Raw genomic sequence first — 21241 nt, 5'->3', positions numbered from 1 at the left:
TATACAGTGCTGCCCCACTTAACCACATTTTTTTTCGTTAAAAACTTCAGATGTCTGAAATCTGTGGTTGCTGCTGCAGTGCCAGAGAAAAGAGCTGTACGTTAGTTCAGAACTTGTCCACCTGATTAGGGTGATTTGTAACTAAGTTTATGGAAGTGAAGGTGCTGAAAGTGAAGTCAGAAAAAAAGATTGGATAAGTTTGATCTTCCTTACTGGAAAACTTATTCTCATACTGACTTTTGCCTGTTACAGGTTTCAGCAACTTTTGCAGCAAGTTTAGTTACTAGCCCAGCTATTGGTGCCTACCTTGGTCGAGTCTATGGAAACAGCTTGGTAGTGGTCCTAGCTACAGCTATAGCTTTGTTGGATATTTGTTTTATTCTTGTTGCTGTACCGGAATCACTGCCCGAGAAGATGAGGCCAGCATCATGGGGAGCACCCATTTCTTGGGAACAGGCTGATCCCTTTGCAGTAAGCTATTTAAATGTTTAAGTATGGAGTGGTGGCTTGATATATGCAGATTTGGATTTGTACTGCTTTTGAGTCAGGAATGGGACTGATAGTAATTATCCCCTGATTTGGGTTTTAAAAAAAATTGTTTGAGGAGTTTCTAGGTTTATTGGGGAAGGGTGTGAGTAGCGTCAAATTGCTGCTTAGCAGGGATTAGCAAATGCAGATTAGCATGTGCTGAAGCACATGTTTTAACAGTGATGTATGTATTAAAGAGCATCTGCCTCTTTCGGTGTTCCATTTGTATATAATTGCTTATGAATGATGAAGAGTAGATGTTTTCTATTGACCTTATAGCTGTCTTTTTTTGTCCTAGTCACTAAAGAAAGTGGGTCAAGATTCCATAGTGCTGCTAATCTGCATAACGGTCTTTCTTTCCTACCTCCCGGAGGCAGGTCAATATTCCAGCTTCTTCCTATACCTCAGACAGGTAAGAATCTGCATATGAAGAAATGTCTGATAAGGAAAACTAAATTTTTAGAAGGGAGTATTCTTTGCACTTGTTACATTACTTTAGCAATATATGGGTAGTCAATATGATTAATGGCTGTTGATAGTGGCTTTTAGTTACTCTGATAGTTAATAAAGAGATGAATCTGTTCTCAAAATATTTCTCATGTTTCTTAAAGTCATTTGCATTATTCCTTGAAGTACAAGTTCCACTACATTGCAGTGGTTAAAATTAGCTTTTGTTAGCTGATAAAATATTTTTAGTCTCTTACAGTATGGGGTCAATTTTTCTTTCAAGTTCCATATTCCATTATAGAAGTTATTTTCTGTTCCGCACTAGTTCTTTCTCTTTATTTTATGCAAGAGTAAATGTTGGTTTCAATGGATTATGGGATTGAAGAAAATCAGGGATGTCTTCTTCTATTTCAGATTAAGCGTTTTTCTAGTTACTCCATTTATTCTTTCCACTGATGTCACAAAACATGAAAGACGTGTCAATATACATTTGAAGTTTAATGATCAAATTTCTCCTTCTCTAATGTAGATAATGGGATTTTCACCTGAAAGTGTTGCAGCTTTTATAGCAGTTCTTGGGATTCTCTCCATTATTGCACAGGTAAATATTGATCTATAAATTTCACTAATATAATGGGTTCAAGTGAGAGCTAAATATTATGACAATCCCTGTAACTGTAATTCCAGGAACTCAGTCTATCTGGTTTCAGAAGGTTAGAATAGAAAAGGAAAGAGATGCTTTGAATTCTGATCTCATTTTAAATGGCTTCCTTTTTTTCCCCATCACCTAATGTCTGACCATTTCATAAACAATTCATTCTCACATCCTGGGAAGTAGAAAAATATCTCCATTTTGTGAAAGAACTGTGATGCACAGACATTGAGACTGCCTTAAATCTGTCAGAGCTGGAATATAATGCACATCACGAATTGTAGTCTAGTGCAGGGGTCGGCAACCTTTCAGAAATGGTGTGCCAAGTCTTCATTTATTCACTTTAATTTAAGGTTTTGCGTGCCGGTAATACATTTTAACATTTTTAGAAGGTCTCTTTCTATAAGTCTATATTATATAACTAAACGATTGTATGTAAAGTAAACAAGGTTTTCAAAATGTTTAAGAAGCGTCATTTAAAATTAAATTAAAATGCTGATCTTATGCCACCAGCCTGCTCAGCTCGCTGCCAGCCTGGGGTTCTGTTCACCTAGGCCGGCAGCGGACTGAGCAGGGCCTGCGGCCGGGACCCCAGACCTGGAGGGGCGGGTGTTTCAGGGGTCAGGGCAGAGGGCTGGGGGAGGGGGTTCAGGGCAGAAGGCTGGGGTGTGTGTGTGTGTGTGTGGAGGGGGTTCAGGGATCAGGGCAGATGGCTGGGGTGTGGGGGGGGTGTAGGGCAGAGGGCTGGGGTGTGGGGGGGTTCAAGGGTCAGGGCAGAGGGCTGGGGGCGTGGGGGGGGATGCAGGCCAGAAGGCGGGGGGGGGGTGGGGGGGGGGGGGAGGAGGGGCAGAGGGGGGGGGGGGGGTGGGGGGGGTTCAGGGCAGAGGGGTGCAGGGCAGAAGGCTGGGGTGCTCCTAGCCCCCTGCCCTGAGCGGCTCATGGCAGGGGGCTGGAAGGGATATGCCCTGTTCCACCCCCTTCCCCCAGGCTCCGTCCCTACCTCTCTCTGCGTCCTCTACGGAGCTGTGTCCATGCTGCGCTCTTCCCCCTCCCCCTCGCTAGGGCCATCAGCTGATTGGAGCAGGGAAGGAGAGGAAGAGGGGCAGGAAAGCACCATGCTGGGGGAAGAAGTGGGGGAAGGGGGAAGCTTGGCTGCCCCCGCAGGGGAGAGCAGTGGGCGGGGGGGCTGAGTGGGGCTGGGGGCCGGGACCGCAGCATGGAGCTGTGTGCCACTCAAAATCGGCTCGCGTGCCGTAGGTTGCCGACCCCTGGTCTAGTGCCTTAACCTTAATTTATTTCTTCCTTAGCCACACTCCCAAACCTCTTAGAAGTTGATTCAATCTTCTCCTTAAGCTTAGTTTGGGTTGAAAAATAGCTTGTTTAAGTCATCAGGGCAGGTTAAATAATATTCCCAGTGTATGGATTCCTCAAGGAAAATCTAAATTGTTGCACATCAAGAGCACGGTAACAATCTCTTCACATATCTCTCTCCATTATTACACGTTTCAGTCTGTCTAGAAAATACTACATCATAGAACTTTACTTTGCTTCTGTCAAAACTAGTGAACATTTTATATGTATTGCTGTATAACGTGAGTATTCACAATTAAAATATGACATTCTTTTTCCCATCAGACAGTAGTTTTGAGTTTACTTATGCGGTCCATTGGAAATAAAAACACCATCTTACTGGGTCTGGGATTTCAAATATTACAGCTTGCATGGTATGGTTTTGGCTCGGAGCCTTGGTACGTACATTTCATTTTAGTTGAATTAATGAACTGACATACGAAGATTTTAAATTACTTCCTACTTAATAAACATTCACAAAGGGTTTTTTTGTGTGTGTTTTTACATGCATCAGTTTTACATGAGCGGTTATAGGCAACGTGTCCTTTGTCTCCTCTTAAGATGGAACCTTTTTTTTTTAAAGATGTAATTGGTTTATACTTGGTGCAGTCAAAGAAACACTGTCTGGTGAACCATACCAAACCAAGAATTTGGTATTGTACTGTATGATTGACCTAAACAACGTCAATCTCTTGTGCCAATAATCTTCATAAGACCAAAGATTGTTCATGGATATTTTTATCTAAAAGGAAATGGACACCAAACAACATTGAAAAATGCTTTGTCCTCTTTCCTCTAACAGTCATATTTTCTTAATTCTTTTTTTTAATTTTTTGGGGGGGGGTGTCTTGTTACTTGTAGTAGACTGCATTGACTTGTCAAGATGTCAGTTTACATCAATTGTAGCACTCCTTTCTCCCTCCCCCCACACTCCCATGATTGCACCCTTTACACGTGCTAACATACCAATGACCTAACGGGGAAAACTAAGTTAAGTTCGCTTTTTGGATGTTCACCTCCTCTTAATTTGGGAGGAGAGTTTACAAAATACATGATCAATGCTTCCCAGCAAGCGTCAGGATTTTGCAAGGATTGGGGACTTTTCTAATCATCTCTTAAATTATTTTACACCATTTGTTAAATTCAGAATAATTGATTAGGTATGAAATCAAGCAATGATAATTAACTTGTGACTTTTCTATTGCTTGGGTAGTGTGTGCAGTTCTTTCTAAACTTTGTAATAAGAGGTATATGGAAGGTAGAAATTCAGAATTCTTACCTTGATTCTTTCTCTTAACACTTATGTTTTTCAGGATGATGTGGGCAGCAGGGGCTGTTGCAGCAATGTCTAGTATTACGTTCCCAGCAGTAAGTGCACTAGTTTCACGAACTGCTGATGCTGATCAACAGGGTATGTTTTATATATCTTGTTGTTGTTAATTTTAAGGAATGTTCAAACTAGGGATATTCTGACCTCCTTAGCACCAGATGTATCAATGCTGTCTTACTGGTACTCAAGGTTTATCCTTAACCTCCATGCTAGTTTGCAGGACAAATTAGCCAACATAATAGTATGTTAATGTAAATGAGAAACATTAGTGTAGTTTTAACTTCACTGTAGAAGAGTGGTAGTTCTCAAGGCCTGTGGACTGTTTGGAGGCAGCTGGGGTATACTCTTCAAACAATGCAGATGAATGAGTGTGTCTAGCATAGGGAAAACCCATGCATTGAAGGTAGCATAATACTACATCACTACTTCTCTTGATTCAGTACATCAGCTGATCATGTTTCAATTCTTCTTCTCTCCCACTATGCATGGATTTACTCAATTCTTCAGGTGCATTTATTCATTATTACTGTAGTGTCTAGGAGCCCCCCAGTAATATGTTTTTGCTTTTCTCTGAAGCATGAGACATAGCTGTCAGAGACAACATACCAGATTTGATAGTGTTTTGGTCAGTATGGCATAGGAAATGCTGTGCTCTGACTAAAACATAAAGTTTGTCTTGCCCAATGTTCCTCATTGTTTTGGTTCTGGTGTAGGCATGATTCTCCTCTCACATCAGTCTTACAATGGTGTATCCCGATTAATTTTAGTGAAGTTACTCCTAGTTTACACCAGCATGGGGAAAAAGTGAATCAGGCCCCATTGCATGTTAGACAATTGCCAAAAAGCATTTTAAATAGTCTTCATTGTATACACATCTAATTTCATGGAATGCCTTTTTCTTTAGGTGTTGTTCAAGGGATGATAACAGGAATTCGAGGATTGTGTAATGGTTTGGGACCAGCACTTTATGGTTTTATATTCTACATATTCCATGTAGAATTGAATGAACTCCCAATGACTGAAACTGAATTGGGAGGTAACGTGGCCACACAACACCATTCAGAACAGGTATTGTTCCTATTTATTTATAAGTTACAAGAAATGCAGCAAAGATCAATCCTAGACCAGTGGTTCTCAAACTTTTTTTTTTCGCAGACCACTTGAAAATTGCTGAGGGTCTCAGCAGACCACTTAATGATCTTTCCAAATGTTGTTCGTACCATTAGCTAACTATTGTAAAGCACTTTGGATAAAAGTGCTATATTAAAAAACACAACTCATTTTAATATCAGTAGTCTTACCTTTCTAATGCATTGGATGTGCCCTCTCTCTCCCACCACGGCAGCCCCCCGAGCTGGGGCTGGGATGGAGAGGGGTCTCTCCCCCGCCGCAGCAGCCCCCGAGTTCCCAAATTCCCCCCTCCCACCTACCCTCTATTCTCCCCTCCCCCCTCCAGGCCACCACCTCACCTTACATATGCATCTTCTCCAGGGTCCAGGCACCTAATTAGTGGAGTCACGCCTGCGCGGCTCCACTAATTAGGTGGGTGGCCCTTCATTCTCTTGTGTGCGGCCACCCAGGCACGCATCTTAGCGGGAACTATCCTCGGACCACCTGAATGGAGCTTGCGGACCACTGGTGGTCCGTGGACCACAGTTTGAGAACCTCTATTCTACACCTTGGAAGGGGCGGAGGGGGAATAAATTGGATACTGTAGTTCATCTCGCTGCCCTGTGACACATTCTACAGTGCTTTAGACAGTCCAGCTTTAAATGAATCAAGCAAAGGGACTTCTCAATCCACTTTTGTTGTGAGACTCTTGACCTGTCTAATAACTCTTGTAATTAAGACAATCCTCTTGATATTGAGCCTAAATTTTCCATTGATTAATCAATCCCATTGCTCCTTTGGATCACCCTAAAAAGAACCCTGTTGGTTCACATTTTTAAACACTTTCCTATTCTCCGTCTTCTGACCAAGTTACACATCTCTTGATTCTTTCCTTGTATGCTGGTCTCTCTTGCCTGTTAACTGCTGCTTTTCTCTAAATTTTCTTCAACTTGTAAATATTTTTTTCTGGTACTACTGTGCCCAGAATTGTATCTTAAGTCTATTGAATATTTTAAAACACATGATTTAGACTGGATACTAAAAAGCTGAATATGCTTTGCTCTTTTCATACTTCCTTGTGGCACGCTTCTTGTCAGGCCTTGCCACTTTCTCCTCTTTATCTGACATTGGAAAACGTTCTGGCCTGTCGATATGTCTCTGCCTAAAAGGAGGCAGAAATTACCATTATGGTCAGATACCAGCCTATACACTTCTTCATTCCTTGGAAGCAATTGAGTGCCAGTTCTGGTCCTTCCAGCTATAGCTTATTATTTTTAAAAATAATAAATTATCTAAAATTTACTGCTGCAAAATAAGTCTACAAGTCAGCCAGTCTTTTTCATGGTGTGATGAAAGACAAAGCTTGAAGATCTTGTCCTTTATTTACACTTGACTGGAGAGGGGGGGGTTGGTTTACTCAATTTACTTGAAGTATTCATGCTTAAATCACATGAGTGCATGAATGAAAAGAGTAAAACCATAGAATGAAATCCTGTAAATAAAGTAACTTTCTGGCTGAGACAGAAAATAAGCAGAGCGAGTTAGATCATAGTCCCTTTTGTATAGTTAAATGACTTATGGTGTCTACACTGCACCGTTGTAATGTCTACCACAGAATATAGACGGGTGAAGGAGGTAGTCTTCTGCTTTTGTATTTTCTGTTTAATTCACAGTCTTGGATAACTTTTTAAATAGTAGTTAGTACCTTGGCTTTTCCTGTTTAAATGTGGCTGTTAATGTTGATGGGTTGGCAAGCTAGAGATTTGTGTGTGTTTCAAAGGAGCTGGGCTAGGGACAAAGCTTGAGTTATACCTCAGGCTAACAGGGCAGTGAAGACCAGCCCTATACTTCATCTGGTAGCTACAGTGAGTTTTAATTACATGGCTGGAAATAGCAGTTCAGCTGTATGATTCTATAAGTCTATATTTCTGGCAGGTAAGACAACTAGGCAGTGGCACGTTTCCTGTGAAGATAGAAGAGAGAATTCTGCAGTTTAAAAAACACCCAAAGAGAAATTCATCTAACAGGTTTCTCCTCTTCTGGGTTTCCTCCCTCAGCCTTTGAGAATGACTGTCATTCATCTATGAATAAGGTTTACTAGGGCTGGGTATTGAAATAGCCCACTCATTAAGAGTATTGTGCCCTAAACTAATGAAATTGTAAAATATGTTTGTTTTTAAGTACAGAGCCTGATGTGAACCAACCAGTGTCTGTGAACTATGAATTTACTTAACGGTTCCTCTAGAAAATAAGTGTTTTTGTTATTTTCAGAACTCCATAATTCCTGGACCCCCTTTCTTGTTTGGAGCATGCTCTGTGCTGCTGGCTTTGCTTGTTGCCTTGTTTATTCCTGAACACACCAATCTAAATGCACGGTCCAGCAATTGGAAAAAACACAGTGGCAGTCATGGTCATCCACACAGTCCACAGGCCCCTGGCGAGGCCAAAGAACCTTTATTGCAAGACACAAATGTATGACAACAAAATCCAGAAAAACGTTTTTATATTTCATAGGTCTTGTTTCCAGTTCTGGATATACATTCCATTTACATAAAAAATGTAATTTCTTAACATTATCTTAAGAAACGTATCTTTCTGCATGAAATTTGTAGGAACTACAGACAGGAACTGGAAATTTCTCCAAAGATGTTACAATTAAATTAACTTTTTAAAAAGAACAAACTAAGCACTGGTCTCATACTATTAATATAATTAACCTTTTCATCCTAGTTCTGAGACAAAAAGGAAAACATATTCAAGGTATCAGCATGTGTCCCTGTGTCCATTTCCTTAAGGTGTAAAGCTTTAATTCTCTTCATGCTAAGTCTCAATGAGACATACTAGCATATTTGTGGACCCATTCATTTTATGTTGTAAAATTTTGGGTCAGATAGTACAAAGCCTTAATGTAAATGCACTCAAGTAAGGAAAAGGTGAATTGGTTTCATTTTAAAATCACTGTATGGGAGGTTTTATTTTAAGTTTATACTAATACAAAATCATGTGGTGAGCACACTTGCTGAACAGTAAAAGTTTTGTGTGTAAGTGCATTACTTTAATTCTTCCTAATTTTTGGAGTACAAGATAGTATCAGTTAGTATTTAAATTAGTGGGTCTTTTGAGCCTACAAGATTTTAATATTGGCTCTAAAACTCTGCTTTCTCAGATACAGTTTATACCACAATTTCTGATGTTTGCGTAATCATAAGGACCTCAAAACTTGAATACACAAACTGAAATATAAGCTGATAGCCTTGAAAATGTCAGTGTGCTATATAGTGGCCTTTCAAGACTGGCTAGTAACTTTTTACTTTTACAGAGCTAATGTTTTAGTCCTAAATTTTCAGGACCCTAGTACAGGAGAGAAAGCTTTATACAGTTACTGATGTGAATTTCTCTAAAAATGTATATTTTTGTGTCCAGTTGTATTATTTAAACAAGTATTCCTTTGTATAAATTGTGTATAAGGTATAGTTTAAAATGTTTTCATCTTGTGGTTACTGCTTACTGGTTTTTTAACTTTGAACATTCATCATGGTTGACTGAGAGCTGGAAAATGTGTAAATATATTGTTAATAAATGAATATTTTAATGAATTTTTTAAATTGTCTTTGAAATCCGTTCAAACCATATATCTGTATATGAATTCTGTAATGTCTTATAGCCTGCTGAACGTACTGTAGCCTTAATATTGCTTTCTCACTTGCTGTCAAGTTTTTGGGTTCCTTAGTGCTTTAAATGTAATTTCATTCAACAGACAAATACCAATTGTAGGTAAATTGTGTGAATTTTACCCTTTTCATTCCCACATACCTGTAATAGCTTATTTGTCCTTGTACTGCAAAATTTTCATGAAAAGCTTTTGCTTAATAGTGGTATTGTATTAAATCAGCAAGAAACTAAAATAATGGGCAATTTATTGCCAAGTAGAGCGCTGCATGGGACATTTTTAATCCCACTCCTGTCCTGCCCTGCAACCCACTCCCACCTGGTCCTGCATTTTCTTGCATTTTTATCCTGCTTCTATCCACAAAAACCTTAGATCCTGCAAGAGAGATTCCCTGCTGTTACTAAAAAAAAGTTTTTATATTGTATGTAAAAGCATTCAAACACAATTTTTCCTGCTGCAGGGCTCTGCTTTGTTTAATTAATTTTGAACTTGACATTAGCAAGCTGTTTATACCTTAAATCAGATTAGCGCTAAACCTAAGTGTGATGCACCTATGCTATGAATACTTATTCTGATGCTGTAAAATGTACAGCTGGGCCTCAGTGTGTTTTGAAAAAAGGAGTATGGCAGATTCTGTAGCAATAAAATCGACTTTGAGCTGATAGAACAGGGGTGGGCAAACTTTTTGGCCCAAGGGCCACATCTGGAAATTGTATGACGGGCCATGAATGCTCATGAAATTGGGGGTTGGGGGTGTGGGCTGTGGTCAAAAATAAGTTCAGGGTGCAGGAGCAGGCTCTGGGGGTTGGGGATGAGGAGGTGCATGAGGGTGCTCTGTGGAAGGGGGATTAGGGGTGCAGGTTCCAGGTGGCGCTTACCTCAAGCAGCTCCTGGAAGCAGCGGCATGTTCCCCCTCTGGCTCCTATGCAGAGGGGCAGCCAGATGGCTCTGTGCACTGCCCTGTCTGTAGCCTCTGCAGCTCCCATTGGCCATGGTTCCAGGCCAATGGGAGCTGCAGGAGCAGCATGTGGAGACCCCTAGGTGCCCCTATGTGTAGGAGCTGGAGGGTGGACATGCCTCTGCTTCTGGGAGCTGTGGCACATGCAGAGCAGGGCAAGATCCTAATCCTGCTCCCTGGTGGGAGCTTAAGGGCTGGATTAAAACAGCTGAAGGGCAGGATGTGGCCCCTGGGCTGTAGTTTGCCCACCCCTGTGATAGAAGGGATAATTGGGAACGTGTATCCAGTGAATACCATCAGGGGAGTGGGGGTGGGTGGGCTGCACCTCACATTACTTGCCATAGGAAACTTTGGATATGGATATTTGAGGGGAATGACTGGGCCTACCTAGTTTAAGTGAAGCCTCAAATCAGGATGTAGTAAAAGATCTTGTCATTTACTGATTATCTTGTTTTATTCAAAATGTATCTCCCCTGCAAAAAGGGGCAGACTAATACAATCAATTCTAATTCAAATGTTAATACTTCTCAAAAGGTATCAATGTTGCCAAAATCAAAACTTATGCATGGACTAACTTTGGAGCAACTTGAAATATGTTCAGTGAATGTTACTGGCATACCTCTTTTCTTAATGTTTCATTTTCTGATTCTTGCACCCATCTTGCCATGCAACATCTAAAAGAATGTTACTCAAAATTAAGTAAAAACCCTAATCTTAAATTTACTTGGTATTAACTCATTTACCACTGAATTAAGGGGCCACATACCTGAAGCAGGCTACTTCTGATTAAAAGATGGACTTATACTCAAGTATTTTTTTTTTCTTGGACTACAGCACTGCAGAAGGAGTTACTAGTAATCTTTGATATAAGAAAAAGAGGTAGAAAGTATTGTCAAGCAGCAGCCTCTAGCAATTAGTTTAGGTTAAACTTTGCTAAAAGTCATTGATGCCCTTGCCACAATAGCAGATGGTGTGAAGTTAACTTCATTATCAGTAACAATCAAATGTGATACAGCACTTGAAAAAGAACAGCATTTTAATGTGTTAGGGTAAAGCAGAGTCCAGTCAGATGAAAATAAAGTGCTGTGTCTGGCTTGGAATTACTAGAATCAAACAATGTTATCTAGTACACAGCCAAATACTGGATCAATAAGATTCTTTCTCTGCTGGTTCCTGTATTCAGTCTCCAGGTCTGCTTAAACCATCTCTTCCCTTTACTAAATGAATTACAGGTAGGGCTTGAGCTGGTATCACCTTTAGCAATAGGATCAGAGCCACCTCCAGGAAAGGAAGGACATTGACAAAACAGCAAGGCATGCTCTTACCTTATTTAAAATACCTGCCTCTTTTTAACATGGAGGAATCAATTTCAGTGATTATATTTATCTGTGTACAAGTGATATTAAAAAAGTCTTACACATGAGTGTAGCTCTGGCCAAATACAAATACATGGACTCAGGCTGTAGTGCACTATCCAAGTTGGGCCTCTGTGTAACTTTTCAGGCTGCATGATCACCAAACACCCTGCCCTCCAGCTTTTATGCATGTAGTTCTTTACCCCTAGAAGTTCCTGCTACCTTTTATTAAAAGAAAAAGCCATCAGTATAATACTTTAATGTACTGTTTGCTCATTTAAAGTGCTACTAAGCTGCTTTGAGCATTTATTTTGTACAAGTAGCAACTGTGCAGGCATCTTGCTCTTGGGTCTAACTGTCTGAGGTAAGTGTTTGGGGTTTTTTAAAGTCTTAAAGACTTGAGTGGGATAATGTGAGACAGTTTGTCATGGCCATCCTATACCACCACCAAACAGTGACAGTAAATTAATCTTGCTTAGCTGACAGGTCCTTAAGATGTAAATCCTCAAACTTTCCCCATGCATTGTGTAGGGCACCTGGATGCTGGGCTCTGAATGCCACTGGGCAGCAAGGTGCCATACTATCCAAGTTCCTTTGAAGGATCTAGTCCCCAGTTCAAGTTTCATACTGATTTCTAATACTACTGCATTGCGTGAAAGTGTATTTAGTCATTTTCTAAAAATATTCAATTATCTGTTCTGAGCAGCTTTTGTAAATCCTAAATTTTTGGACTATGGAGCTTGATAAGTGGGCCATGAAGCTCTGTCTGGCAAAGTGGTACCACTTTCTGGTCTGGACTGTAGTGAAATAACTTTGCTCTAATTCTGGTTTTAAAATATTTGAGTGAGTGAAACCTCTCTCCCCCCCAATATGTTTCCACTTAACTAAGTCCACTGTAGCTGACCAGAAACATCTTTACTGAAACCATTTTAATATTTCCTTTAACATATACATTTCCAAAAGCAACTATACACACACACACACACAAATACAAACTGATTATAAACAAATATACAAATTTTACACTCCAAGGTGTTTAATATACATTTGGACAGTAATGTGCAAAATTAGGATTAGCCACTCAAACATTAAGGGAAAGAGAAGGAGTAGATTCTGATACAATATTACAGAATTGTAGAGCTAGGGGCATAAATTGAGTTCAAGATATTATTGGAAAATTCCCTCTAATTGTACTGTCATTTTAAATTACTAGTTTGATATTAGAATATGGGTCATAGAAGATGCAGAGAAAAATTTACTTCTCAATTCCATGTAACTGGGACACTCAGTGGAAGATCACACACTCAGGTTGTAGCATGATTCCACCAATGAACCCCAGCTTAAGTGGTAAGTACAGTTAAATTTACTTGATATGTTCTGTACACCACTGTAGTCACCAGCGAAGGCATCTTTGATTACAGTAGTAGAATATGAAATGGTTTCCAGATGTTCTCATTAATGCTTCATAAAATTACTGGAACAAGACAGTAGTTCAGATAGTTGGTTGTAATTTCCAATGTATTACAAACTAGCCCATTGTATGTGGAATCATCTGCTATGGAGAGAGAGAGAAAAAAATAGCCAGGGGCTGTGACAAGATGTGAAATTTGTAGCCATAACTCAATTGTGCGCTTTTACTAAGGTAAGTATTTAGGATCTCATTTTTAAGTAGCTAATTTAAATATTTGACTAGTGATCCACAAGATATAAACCTGCACACAAATATATGAATATATGTAAAAAAGTAGTTGGTTTAAGAAAGCCAAAGAAAGAAACCACCTGAAACCTATATTAAATAAATGTCCTGCATAATTTTAAAGCTAGGAAGTGTCTCTATGTTAGGAACATGAGTGATCCCACAATGCTTCAGCTCTTACATTTACAAAATGTAAGATGCTTCCAATTTAAGAAATTCACATGAGTCCTAGGCCAGAAGCAAAGTGCTCACCCCTTTGACCCTTACATTCTTGTAACTGAGCTTCTGAAGATATGCCTATACTTGCAATTACAGGTTGTGATTATAGCTCAAGTAGACATCCCCAATCTAGCCAGTTTGGGTACTGGAGCAGTGAAGATGCTGCAGCAGCAGGTGCTTCCATTTGGGCTGTACAGGCCTGCCCAGAATCCTGAGTAATTACTTGTGGAGCTAGTCCAGAGTGAAGCAGTTTCACTGCTCTTATTTGAACTAGCTACATTAAAGCTAGTTCAGGTATGTCTACTTGGACTTCAACCACACCCTCAGATTGCAGTATAGACATACCTTGACAGGAAACAGTGTTCCATAGGTGGCAGGTCAACTCAACGGACAGGCCAATGAAAGATACTCCACATCCCGCTGCATGTTACAGAAATGTTCTCCAGAGATGAATGCCAGTGTGTATATTTCATCCATACATGGAGTGTGACTGGTGGAATAATGCAGCTCCACACTGCCAAAATCCTGTACAAGGAGAATATAATGCACTACCTGGTCTTAGCGGACCTGGGTTATTACACTAGTATCCTGGCACAAGTGTTGCTTTAGGGGCTAAGGAGTCCAGGGTAGTAAGTTCAAAATGCTATACAAACATGTCTTTCAGTATAGAAACCAAAAATTAGATTTGAACTCCAAACAGATGTAGGAATAACTTGGGAAAAGAAGTTTCCTATATCAGGAAACTGCCCAACACAACTACCACTGACTTCAGAGCTTGCTGTGCATTTTCCAGGAGCAAGATCCTAAAGTTACTAGGTATTTTCAAGGAGAAACTCCAAGCAGGACTGAGTTTCAGCATAATGATAGAACTATTAGCAATATCATTAGTTTGTGGATTTCTGGCAAGGGGAAAGATTAAAATAGGTTGTTTACTACACAAACTCCTCTGTAGGTCTTGTTGCTCCATAACCATTTATAAACCTTTTTAAAGGCTTTGCCTCATTTTATAAATGGTCATTTCTAAACAATCATTTTGTAGCATTATATTTTCATGTGATTAAAGTAGTTAATATTTTTCCCCCTCCGTATTTTACTTTTCTGGCTGGAATTGTATACTGATATTTATGTAAATCAATTTGCTTTCTTCACAAAAGCCAAAGATTATACAAATGTATGGTAAAGTTAACTCATTTTAAACAGTTACTATAACATTTTGACTGACATTTTAAGGGGTAATAATTGTATTTAGTATCTTAATTAAAAGCTATCCAAAATCTTCGATAGTTGGTAAAATAAAAGATTTCATCTAATGATTATGTTGTTTGCAATCCAGGGAAGTAAGCAGAGGCTGTAGACTGTATTCCGGGTTTTGATGAAGTTAGTGTTTTTGTTGATGTGGAGGATTTCGGATATTCTGCAAATGGGGGGGGAAAAAACACTATTAACTTCTGGGGGGTACAAATAGCACCTTCTTAAAGCAGAAAGCATTTTGAAATAGATTTGTTTACTTTCATGGAACTACTGCCCTTCCTACCTGAGGAGTTAAATGTATTTTGGCTGAGACCTCGTAAAGGAATGCTGTCTTCTCTTTTCTTTAAATACTTCAATTCCAATCCCAAATTCTCACCACTAACCAAAAGAAAATAGAATCATGCTTAAAATAGGAAAACTTAACACTTTTACCTAATTTTGTAAGCTTGTGTTTTTGATGCAGTAAAGCTCACTAATAATATACTTCAGGGCCTAAAGTAAAGGCCCTTCAAAGAGATTAAGACTGACTGAAGCAGCAGCAACCTAAAAGACATCTCAAATACTTGTTTTTACCATAACATCATCAATGCAGGAGCTAAAACAATAGCAACGTAATGGTTACTTACCTTGCAGTAACTGTGGTACTTTTGAGATATTTTAATCCATGGTGCATGCAAGACTGTAATCTGAACAGCAGTGTCTGTTGGGATCATGCCTGTACCCAGCATATATTCCCTCAGATGGGGGTACAAGTGGCAGGGCGGTCACAACAATCCCTCCAGTTTCCCACTAATCCAGATTCTCGTCTAGAGGAGACTCCAAGGAGCAAGAATGGAGGGTGCTTGTGGGAGCTACTCAGACAAAACATAAGAACCACAGGTTCTTTCTTCAATTATTTGTCCATGTGGATCCCATTCTAAGTCACTGGCCAACAGTACCTCAGCTGGAAGGTGGGAATGAGTAGTCCTAGCTCACTCACTAAACAATGCCTTTCCTAATTTGGCATCTGATCTCAAAGCCAGGTCCAGGCACAGTGTTTGGCATCTCGATGAAACAGTATAATAAGGGAGAGGGATGAGCCATGAGGGACAGAAGTTCACTCCCCCACCTGGCTTATGTAATGGCCACCAAAAAAGCGATCTGAGAGTAAAGTAGTGAGAGAACATTCAGAGAGGAGTTTAAAGGGGGACTTCATGAGACCTGTGAGGATATTTAGATCCCAAGATATAGATGGATGCCTGGAAATATGTTTGGTTCAGTGTTCCAAGTTATCTTACCTTGGAGGCAGTACCAGCCTTTGGTGCCAAGCTGATTTCTGGCAGTTGTGGATGGCCTATCAGATCTTTTACTGGTACTGGTCTTAAAGAGTTGCATTCTGGCTTACAGAAGTGCTGACTGACTGGGACTCAGTGGTGGAAGAGCCTCATACCTGTTGTTCTGGGTCTGAAGTGCCCCTCAGACTGCTCCAGAAGTAGTAATTTTAGCCAACTGACCCTGGATTTTCTCCGTCTTGACAAGCAGATAGCACAACTGTCAAACAAGAGGCTTCTGCTTAAACAGAATAAACCAGGGGTAGGCAACCTATGGCACGTGTGCCAAAAGCGGGACGCAAGCTGATTTTCAGTAGCACTCACACTGTCCAGGTCCTAGCCACCGGTCCGGGGGCTCTGCATTTTAATTTAATTTTAAATGAAGCTTCTTAAACGTTTTAAAAACCTTATTTACTTTACATACAATAGTTTAGTTATATATTATAGACTTCTAGAAAGAGACCTTCTAAAAGCATTAAAATGTATTACTGGCACGCAAAACCTTAGAGTGAATAAATGGAGACTCGGCACACCACTTCTGAAAGGTTGCCGACCCCTGGAATAAACAATGGCTATATGTCTCTCTGCAGGGAATGAGTCCATCGCACAATGAACAGGGAGTTCAAGCCTGAGAGCTTTGAATCCACTATAACAGCAATGGCAGTGATGCAAACTGCCAAGCACTAAGAGGGATGGATGGGACTGCTCTGCCCTCAGATGGGGAAGGCACGAGGACATAATGAGTGCCAAGCACAGCTCCAATGGACACTGCTGTTCGAAGATTCTGATTTTGCATGCATGGATACCTAGTGTGGGATCTACATGGACAATTACTCAATGTTAAGTTTACGTAGTACTACATAAAATGTTTACATTTTATTTCATAACTTTTATATAGATTCAATATTCCAGCCATGTCTACACAGCAAACAACTGTTTTTGTAACCAGTCTGACACTCATCCAGCCCAGTTGCAACAAATATGACAGTTGTCTGCATGGCAGCGTTTTCCACCTCAAAACCACATGACAACCAGGTTTGTTCATCCACATGGTCTTTGGATCAGTGCTCTCTTAGACTCAGAAGAAAGCATTCCCAAAGGGCACAGACACAGAGCAATGCATTCTGGGACATCCCCCACAGAGCAGTGGAGAGCTGGAAAGTAGAGCCAACTGAGATAAAAGATACAGTTAGAGGAGGTCCTATCTACACCACAAAAACCATTTGCAAAATTTGTCTCAGGAAGACATTTGCCAGTCTAAGACACTTTAGTGCTATAACTGGGATTAATCATGTAATTAACTGGTTAAATGCAGTTAAAATATGCAGTGCAGCCAGAGCTTAATGTTTTCACTTACTCATCCCACTGGGCCTACCTCCTTCATTGGATGATTTCTAAAACCACCCACTATTGGTACACTCCAGCACCACCCTGGTAAACTGGAATAAAGAAACCAGATGTCATCTGCAAATGGAATTATTACAGTCACATCACTTTAAGTAATAGGTTCTGAATGCCATCACTAGCCAGACTTGCTAGGGCAGTCAGCATATTGACAAACGAACATTCATTGCCTTCACTCCACTTTTCAGGTCACTATGGCGTCCATTTCCAGAGTAGCTGGCCCCCATTAAGCTGATACTCCCACATACCAATATCACTGCTATTGTGGAACTCCACTGAAGAACAGAATTGTCGCAATACGGGGTCAGGTACAGCCATGTTTAAAGTCACTAGTGCTGTCTGACAAAGTTTGGTTTGTGTAGTGTATCCCAAGAGAGCTGAATAATGAAAAAATTAGACTACTTTAAAAAGGCACTGACTCTGACAGCCGAACAAGCCTTTTGTTGTTGTGGAGATAGGTAAATCTGCAAACGAGAATTTAATATTTCACTAGAAATGCAATATGGCTTCTTCAGAACTCTTCATAAAACAAAAAAATTACTTCCAAAGACACTTGGACAGAGGACCACATTTTCAAAAGCAGCCTCTAAAATACAGGTTTATTTTGTGAGTAAGTCTGTGCATGCTCACTTGAACAAAATACAATGTGTATTCACAAACTTGGGCATAAAAAACTGTTTTGGAAAAAATTTCCAACAATTTTAGAAAGGCTGGGCTGAGGTGTCTCTGAAAATTGGGCCTCAAAATAATTTCTATGGACACAATTATCATGATACTCACTTTTCTATATTTGTTGAATGACCAGTTGCAATAGGAAATCCTGGCTGAATGTCTGAACTTTTATTAGTTTTTGAAAGCTGCATGTTAAACTGAACCTGCCAAAAGATCAAAGGTTTCACACATTCAACATTTTGGATCCAGATATTACTATGCACCAAGAAAATGTATAGACTGAGGACTTTTATCAGACTGTGAGCACTTCAGGGCAATAAGGTTCCACACCATGTTTAGCAAATGCTTAACAAATAAAATAGTATAGATATAAAACAAAGATGCAATTCAGATGACAAGTCTGCTGTGTATGTATGATAGCACAGGGTGAATTACTGATACATATCAACATGGTTTGGTATCCACTAAAAACAGGAAATAGTTGCGGCTTCTCAAATATTTAAGTTAATGTTAAATTTAAGATTTAGGGTAGAGCAGCAGCTCACAGCCCACTAATATAGGCTGACTAGTATCTGATTGAAGTCAGTTATGCCAAAGGAAAGCTGATATTTCCCAAGAAAGCCTTTGTTTAAAGTTTTGGTGTCTTCGGTATTCTGTGTTTTTTCTGAAACATCAGGTTTGATTGTTTTTAGTAAGATAAGCCTTTTGCTGAGTGTAATCGGGTGCCCCTTTAAGAGGATGGGGCCAAGCTAGCTCTGTTCATTAACCTCATCCAGCTGAGCAGGGGACAGGTGTTCTCCCAAAAAGAGGCTCAGCAGAATCCATTTTAAAAACAATGTCACTGGATAACATTGTTCATTTAAGCTTTTTTTTTTTTTTAATGTAATCAATTTAAATTTTCAAAGTATGGGGGAAATCAGACAATTACTGTGGGGGGGGGGGGGGGGGGGAGGGTGAAATTGACATTTACTGATGAAAATCTGATCCTTCCAAGCCTATGCATAAAGAGCAGCAGGAAAAGACAGGAAGAGGCTGCAGAGAGCAGAAAGTTTTGCAGGCCCTCTCTGGGAATAGGAAGACAGGCCAGAAGCCAGGGGGCTTGGGTAGCAGAAGGAGATACTGAAGCAAGAGGAAGACCCAGGGAAACACCTCTTTGGCCACTCTCACGTACAAGGGCAGGGAGCTGAGATAGAATCCAGGAGGGACATGGGACTTTTATTAAGCCCAACGTGGGCAGCCATTGTTTGCATTATTGCTTGGTCTGAGTGTCTGAACTCTAGGAGGGGATTCCACAGTTAAATCTGAGAGCCCTCTAGTCTGAAGGACAATAGAGCCTGGAGTCTAAGGTGGTGGCAAAGCCCAACCCTTTTGAGTTACGGTACTGAACTTTAGTTTGTGATTCGAGGTGCCCCTATTAATATATTACTCCATGACATGGGTGTTATTAGTAAGGCTACGGTTTTGTCACAGAAGTCATGGATTCTGTGACTTCCAAAGACCTCCGTGACTTCAGCCTGCAGTGGCTGGGAACTGCAGGGTCCTGCCACCCTGCAGGTGGCAGAGGGACCCCACAGCTCCAAGCTCGGGTGGTGGGGACCCCTGGAGCTCCCAGCCAGCCCCCCGCAACTGCTTCCCATTTTGTCATGGATATTTTTAGTAGAAGTCAGGGACAGGTCATGGGCTTCCATGAATTTTTCTTTATTACCCATGACCCGTCCATGACTTTTACTACAAATAACCATGACAAAAACCTTAGCCTTAGTTATTAGCCTAAGACAGTGTTGGAGAAGTATTCTTGAGGAACCCTGAGAAGAGGAATCAAAGAGTGGGATGCCTGCAGGGCCACCCCGTGCCATCAGGATACTCTGAAATAATGATGCTATGACACTGAGCCATAGTAATTTCAATCCCAAATTGTATAGAATGTATTAAGTGTTTTGTGTACTACAAACTACTTCTGTAAGGAATAAAGAAACACGAAGATATACAAAGGAACAACTGAAAAGGGAATCTTGCTGACTTTGAGAACTTCTCTCTCACTAGTTTACAGTAGGACATTTACTATAATCAAATAGAAATTAGGGAAGTTACATTTGGGAGGCAGTGTGGTATATTAGACTAAAAACCAGAGGTAACTGCCAGGAATTCTCGTGTTCTAGGTTTAATGCTGCAACTAATTTGCTGTGTAGCTTTTGTTCAAAGGAGAATTCATGACAAGGTGGAAAATATCTTACAGGAGAGTTATGAAAATTAGGGTTTGTAAACTGCTTTGAAAATGCCAGGTACTATTACCATTATAATAATTTAGTGGTTATAGCCAAATTCTTGCTGTCATTCAACACAAAAACCATATCACATAGCATATCCACGTCAAACTGTTCAGAAATATATGATTAGAAATGTGTGTCTTGAGCACAAAATAAGAGTAAATGTAAATGCCTGCCTTTGGTCCTGAAACCTGCTGGTTGGCACTTTTCACAGGTGCGGTTTCTGGAAAGTTTTGGAAAGCGCATACCGGAGAGATGGGGTAACTGATTCCTGAGCTAGTAAAACGGAGTCTGTTGTCAAGCTGTAAGAGAGAAAAATAAAGTGTAGAAAGAGAAGGAAACAGCAGTGCAACAGTAGAAAATCAAAATCTATGCATCTCTAGTTCCAGCAATCTATTTTTCTTTTTAATAGTGGTTCACTTAAAGTAGAACCCAGACATTCAAGAGCACTGAACTGGGACTCAGGGGACCTAAGATTTCTTCCTAGCTCTGCCACTGGTTTACTGGGTGTCCTTAGGAAGGTCACTTCACCTCTTGGTATCTCAGTTTCCCCAACTGTAAAATGAGAATAATGATACAGACCTCCTTTGTAAAGCACTTAGAGATCCGCTGATGAAAAGTGCTATAAAAGAGCTAGGTATTCATATTCTTACCGGTAATCAATGACATTTAATTTCACTGAGCATAGATGTAAAAATTTAAAACTGACCTTCGTAATCACAAAATATTACTACAAATTAATGTTTATACATTATAGTGACTAAAGTACAGGAAAAAGCATGTTTTCCTATGCTTACATTCTTAAAAGGAATACATGTAGAAAGTGAATGGATACTAGACAAGGTAAGCATTATTTTACTACCGCTTTTCCTCTAACAACAAACCACAAGATTTGACTAATATACTCTTGACTATACGCTTATTACAAGTTTATGTAAGTGACACAAGGCTCTGTGCATCAAAGAGAAATGTAGCAATGCAAACAGGTTTTTGTTGTTGGTTTTTTTTTTTTTTTTTTTTTT

The 21241-nt window shown here is 40.0% G+C and overlaps 2 protein-coding genes across 3 annotated transcripts in view; one reads left to right on the top strand and one right to left on the bottom strand.

Moving 5' to 3' along the window:
• LOC112119373 (hippocampus abundant transcript 1 protein) overlaps positions 1-9580 on the top strand; it is a 21436-nt gene extending 11856 nt beyond the window's left edge. Inside the window, exons 5-12 of the mRNA XM_026655625.2 lie at positions 51-96; positions 253-471; positions 827-940; positions 1505-1576; positions 3263-3375; positions 4291-4388; positions 5212-5375; positions 7689-9580. Of these exons, the coding sequence (XP_026511410.1) occupies positions 51-96; positions 253-471; positions 827-940; positions 1505-1576; positions 3263-3375; positions 4291-4388; positions 5212-5375; positions 7689-7895 (1033 nt within the window). The 3' untranslated portion in view covers positions 7896-9580. The remainder of the gene's footprint in view (positions 1-50; positions 97-252; positions 472-826; positions 941-1504; positions 1577-3262; positions 3376-4290; positions 4389-5211; positions 5376-7688) is intronic.
• Positions 9581-13165: 3585 nt separating this feature from the next.
• LOC112119371 (spindle assembly abnormal protein 6 homolog) overlaps positions 13166-21241 on the bottom strand; it is a 31440-nt gene continuing 23364 nt past the window's right edge. The window contains exons 14-17 of one of the 2 annotated variants that reach the window (XM_026655668.2): positions 20396-20521; positions 18061-18155; positions 14850-14944; positions 13166-14729 (exon numbers count right to left, since the gene is read on the bottom strand). In XM_026655668.2, coding sequence (XP_026511453.1) covers positions 14629-14729; positions 14850-14944; positions 18061-18155; positions 20396-20521 — 417 coding nt within the window. In that variant the 3' untranslated portion in view covers positions 13166-14628. Of the gene's footprint in view, positions 14730-14849; positions 14945-17224; positions 17745-18060; positions 18156-20395; positions 20522-21241 lie in introns of those variants that run through there. The other variant, XM_026655669.2, reaches the window with a different exon arrangement.

This window comes from Terrapene carolina, unplaced genomic scaffold (assembly GCF_002925995.2).
Source record: "Terrapene carolina triunguis isolate 2854851 unplaced genomic scaffold, T_m_triunguis-2.0 Scaffold210, whole genome shotgun sequence".
Taxonomy (NCBI): Eukaryota; Metazoa; Chordata; order Testudines; family Emydidae; genus Terrapene; species Terrapene triunguis.
The sequence above is the reverse complement of the archived record's forward strand: the minus strand, read 5'-3'. Positions and strand labels throughout refer to the sequence as shown.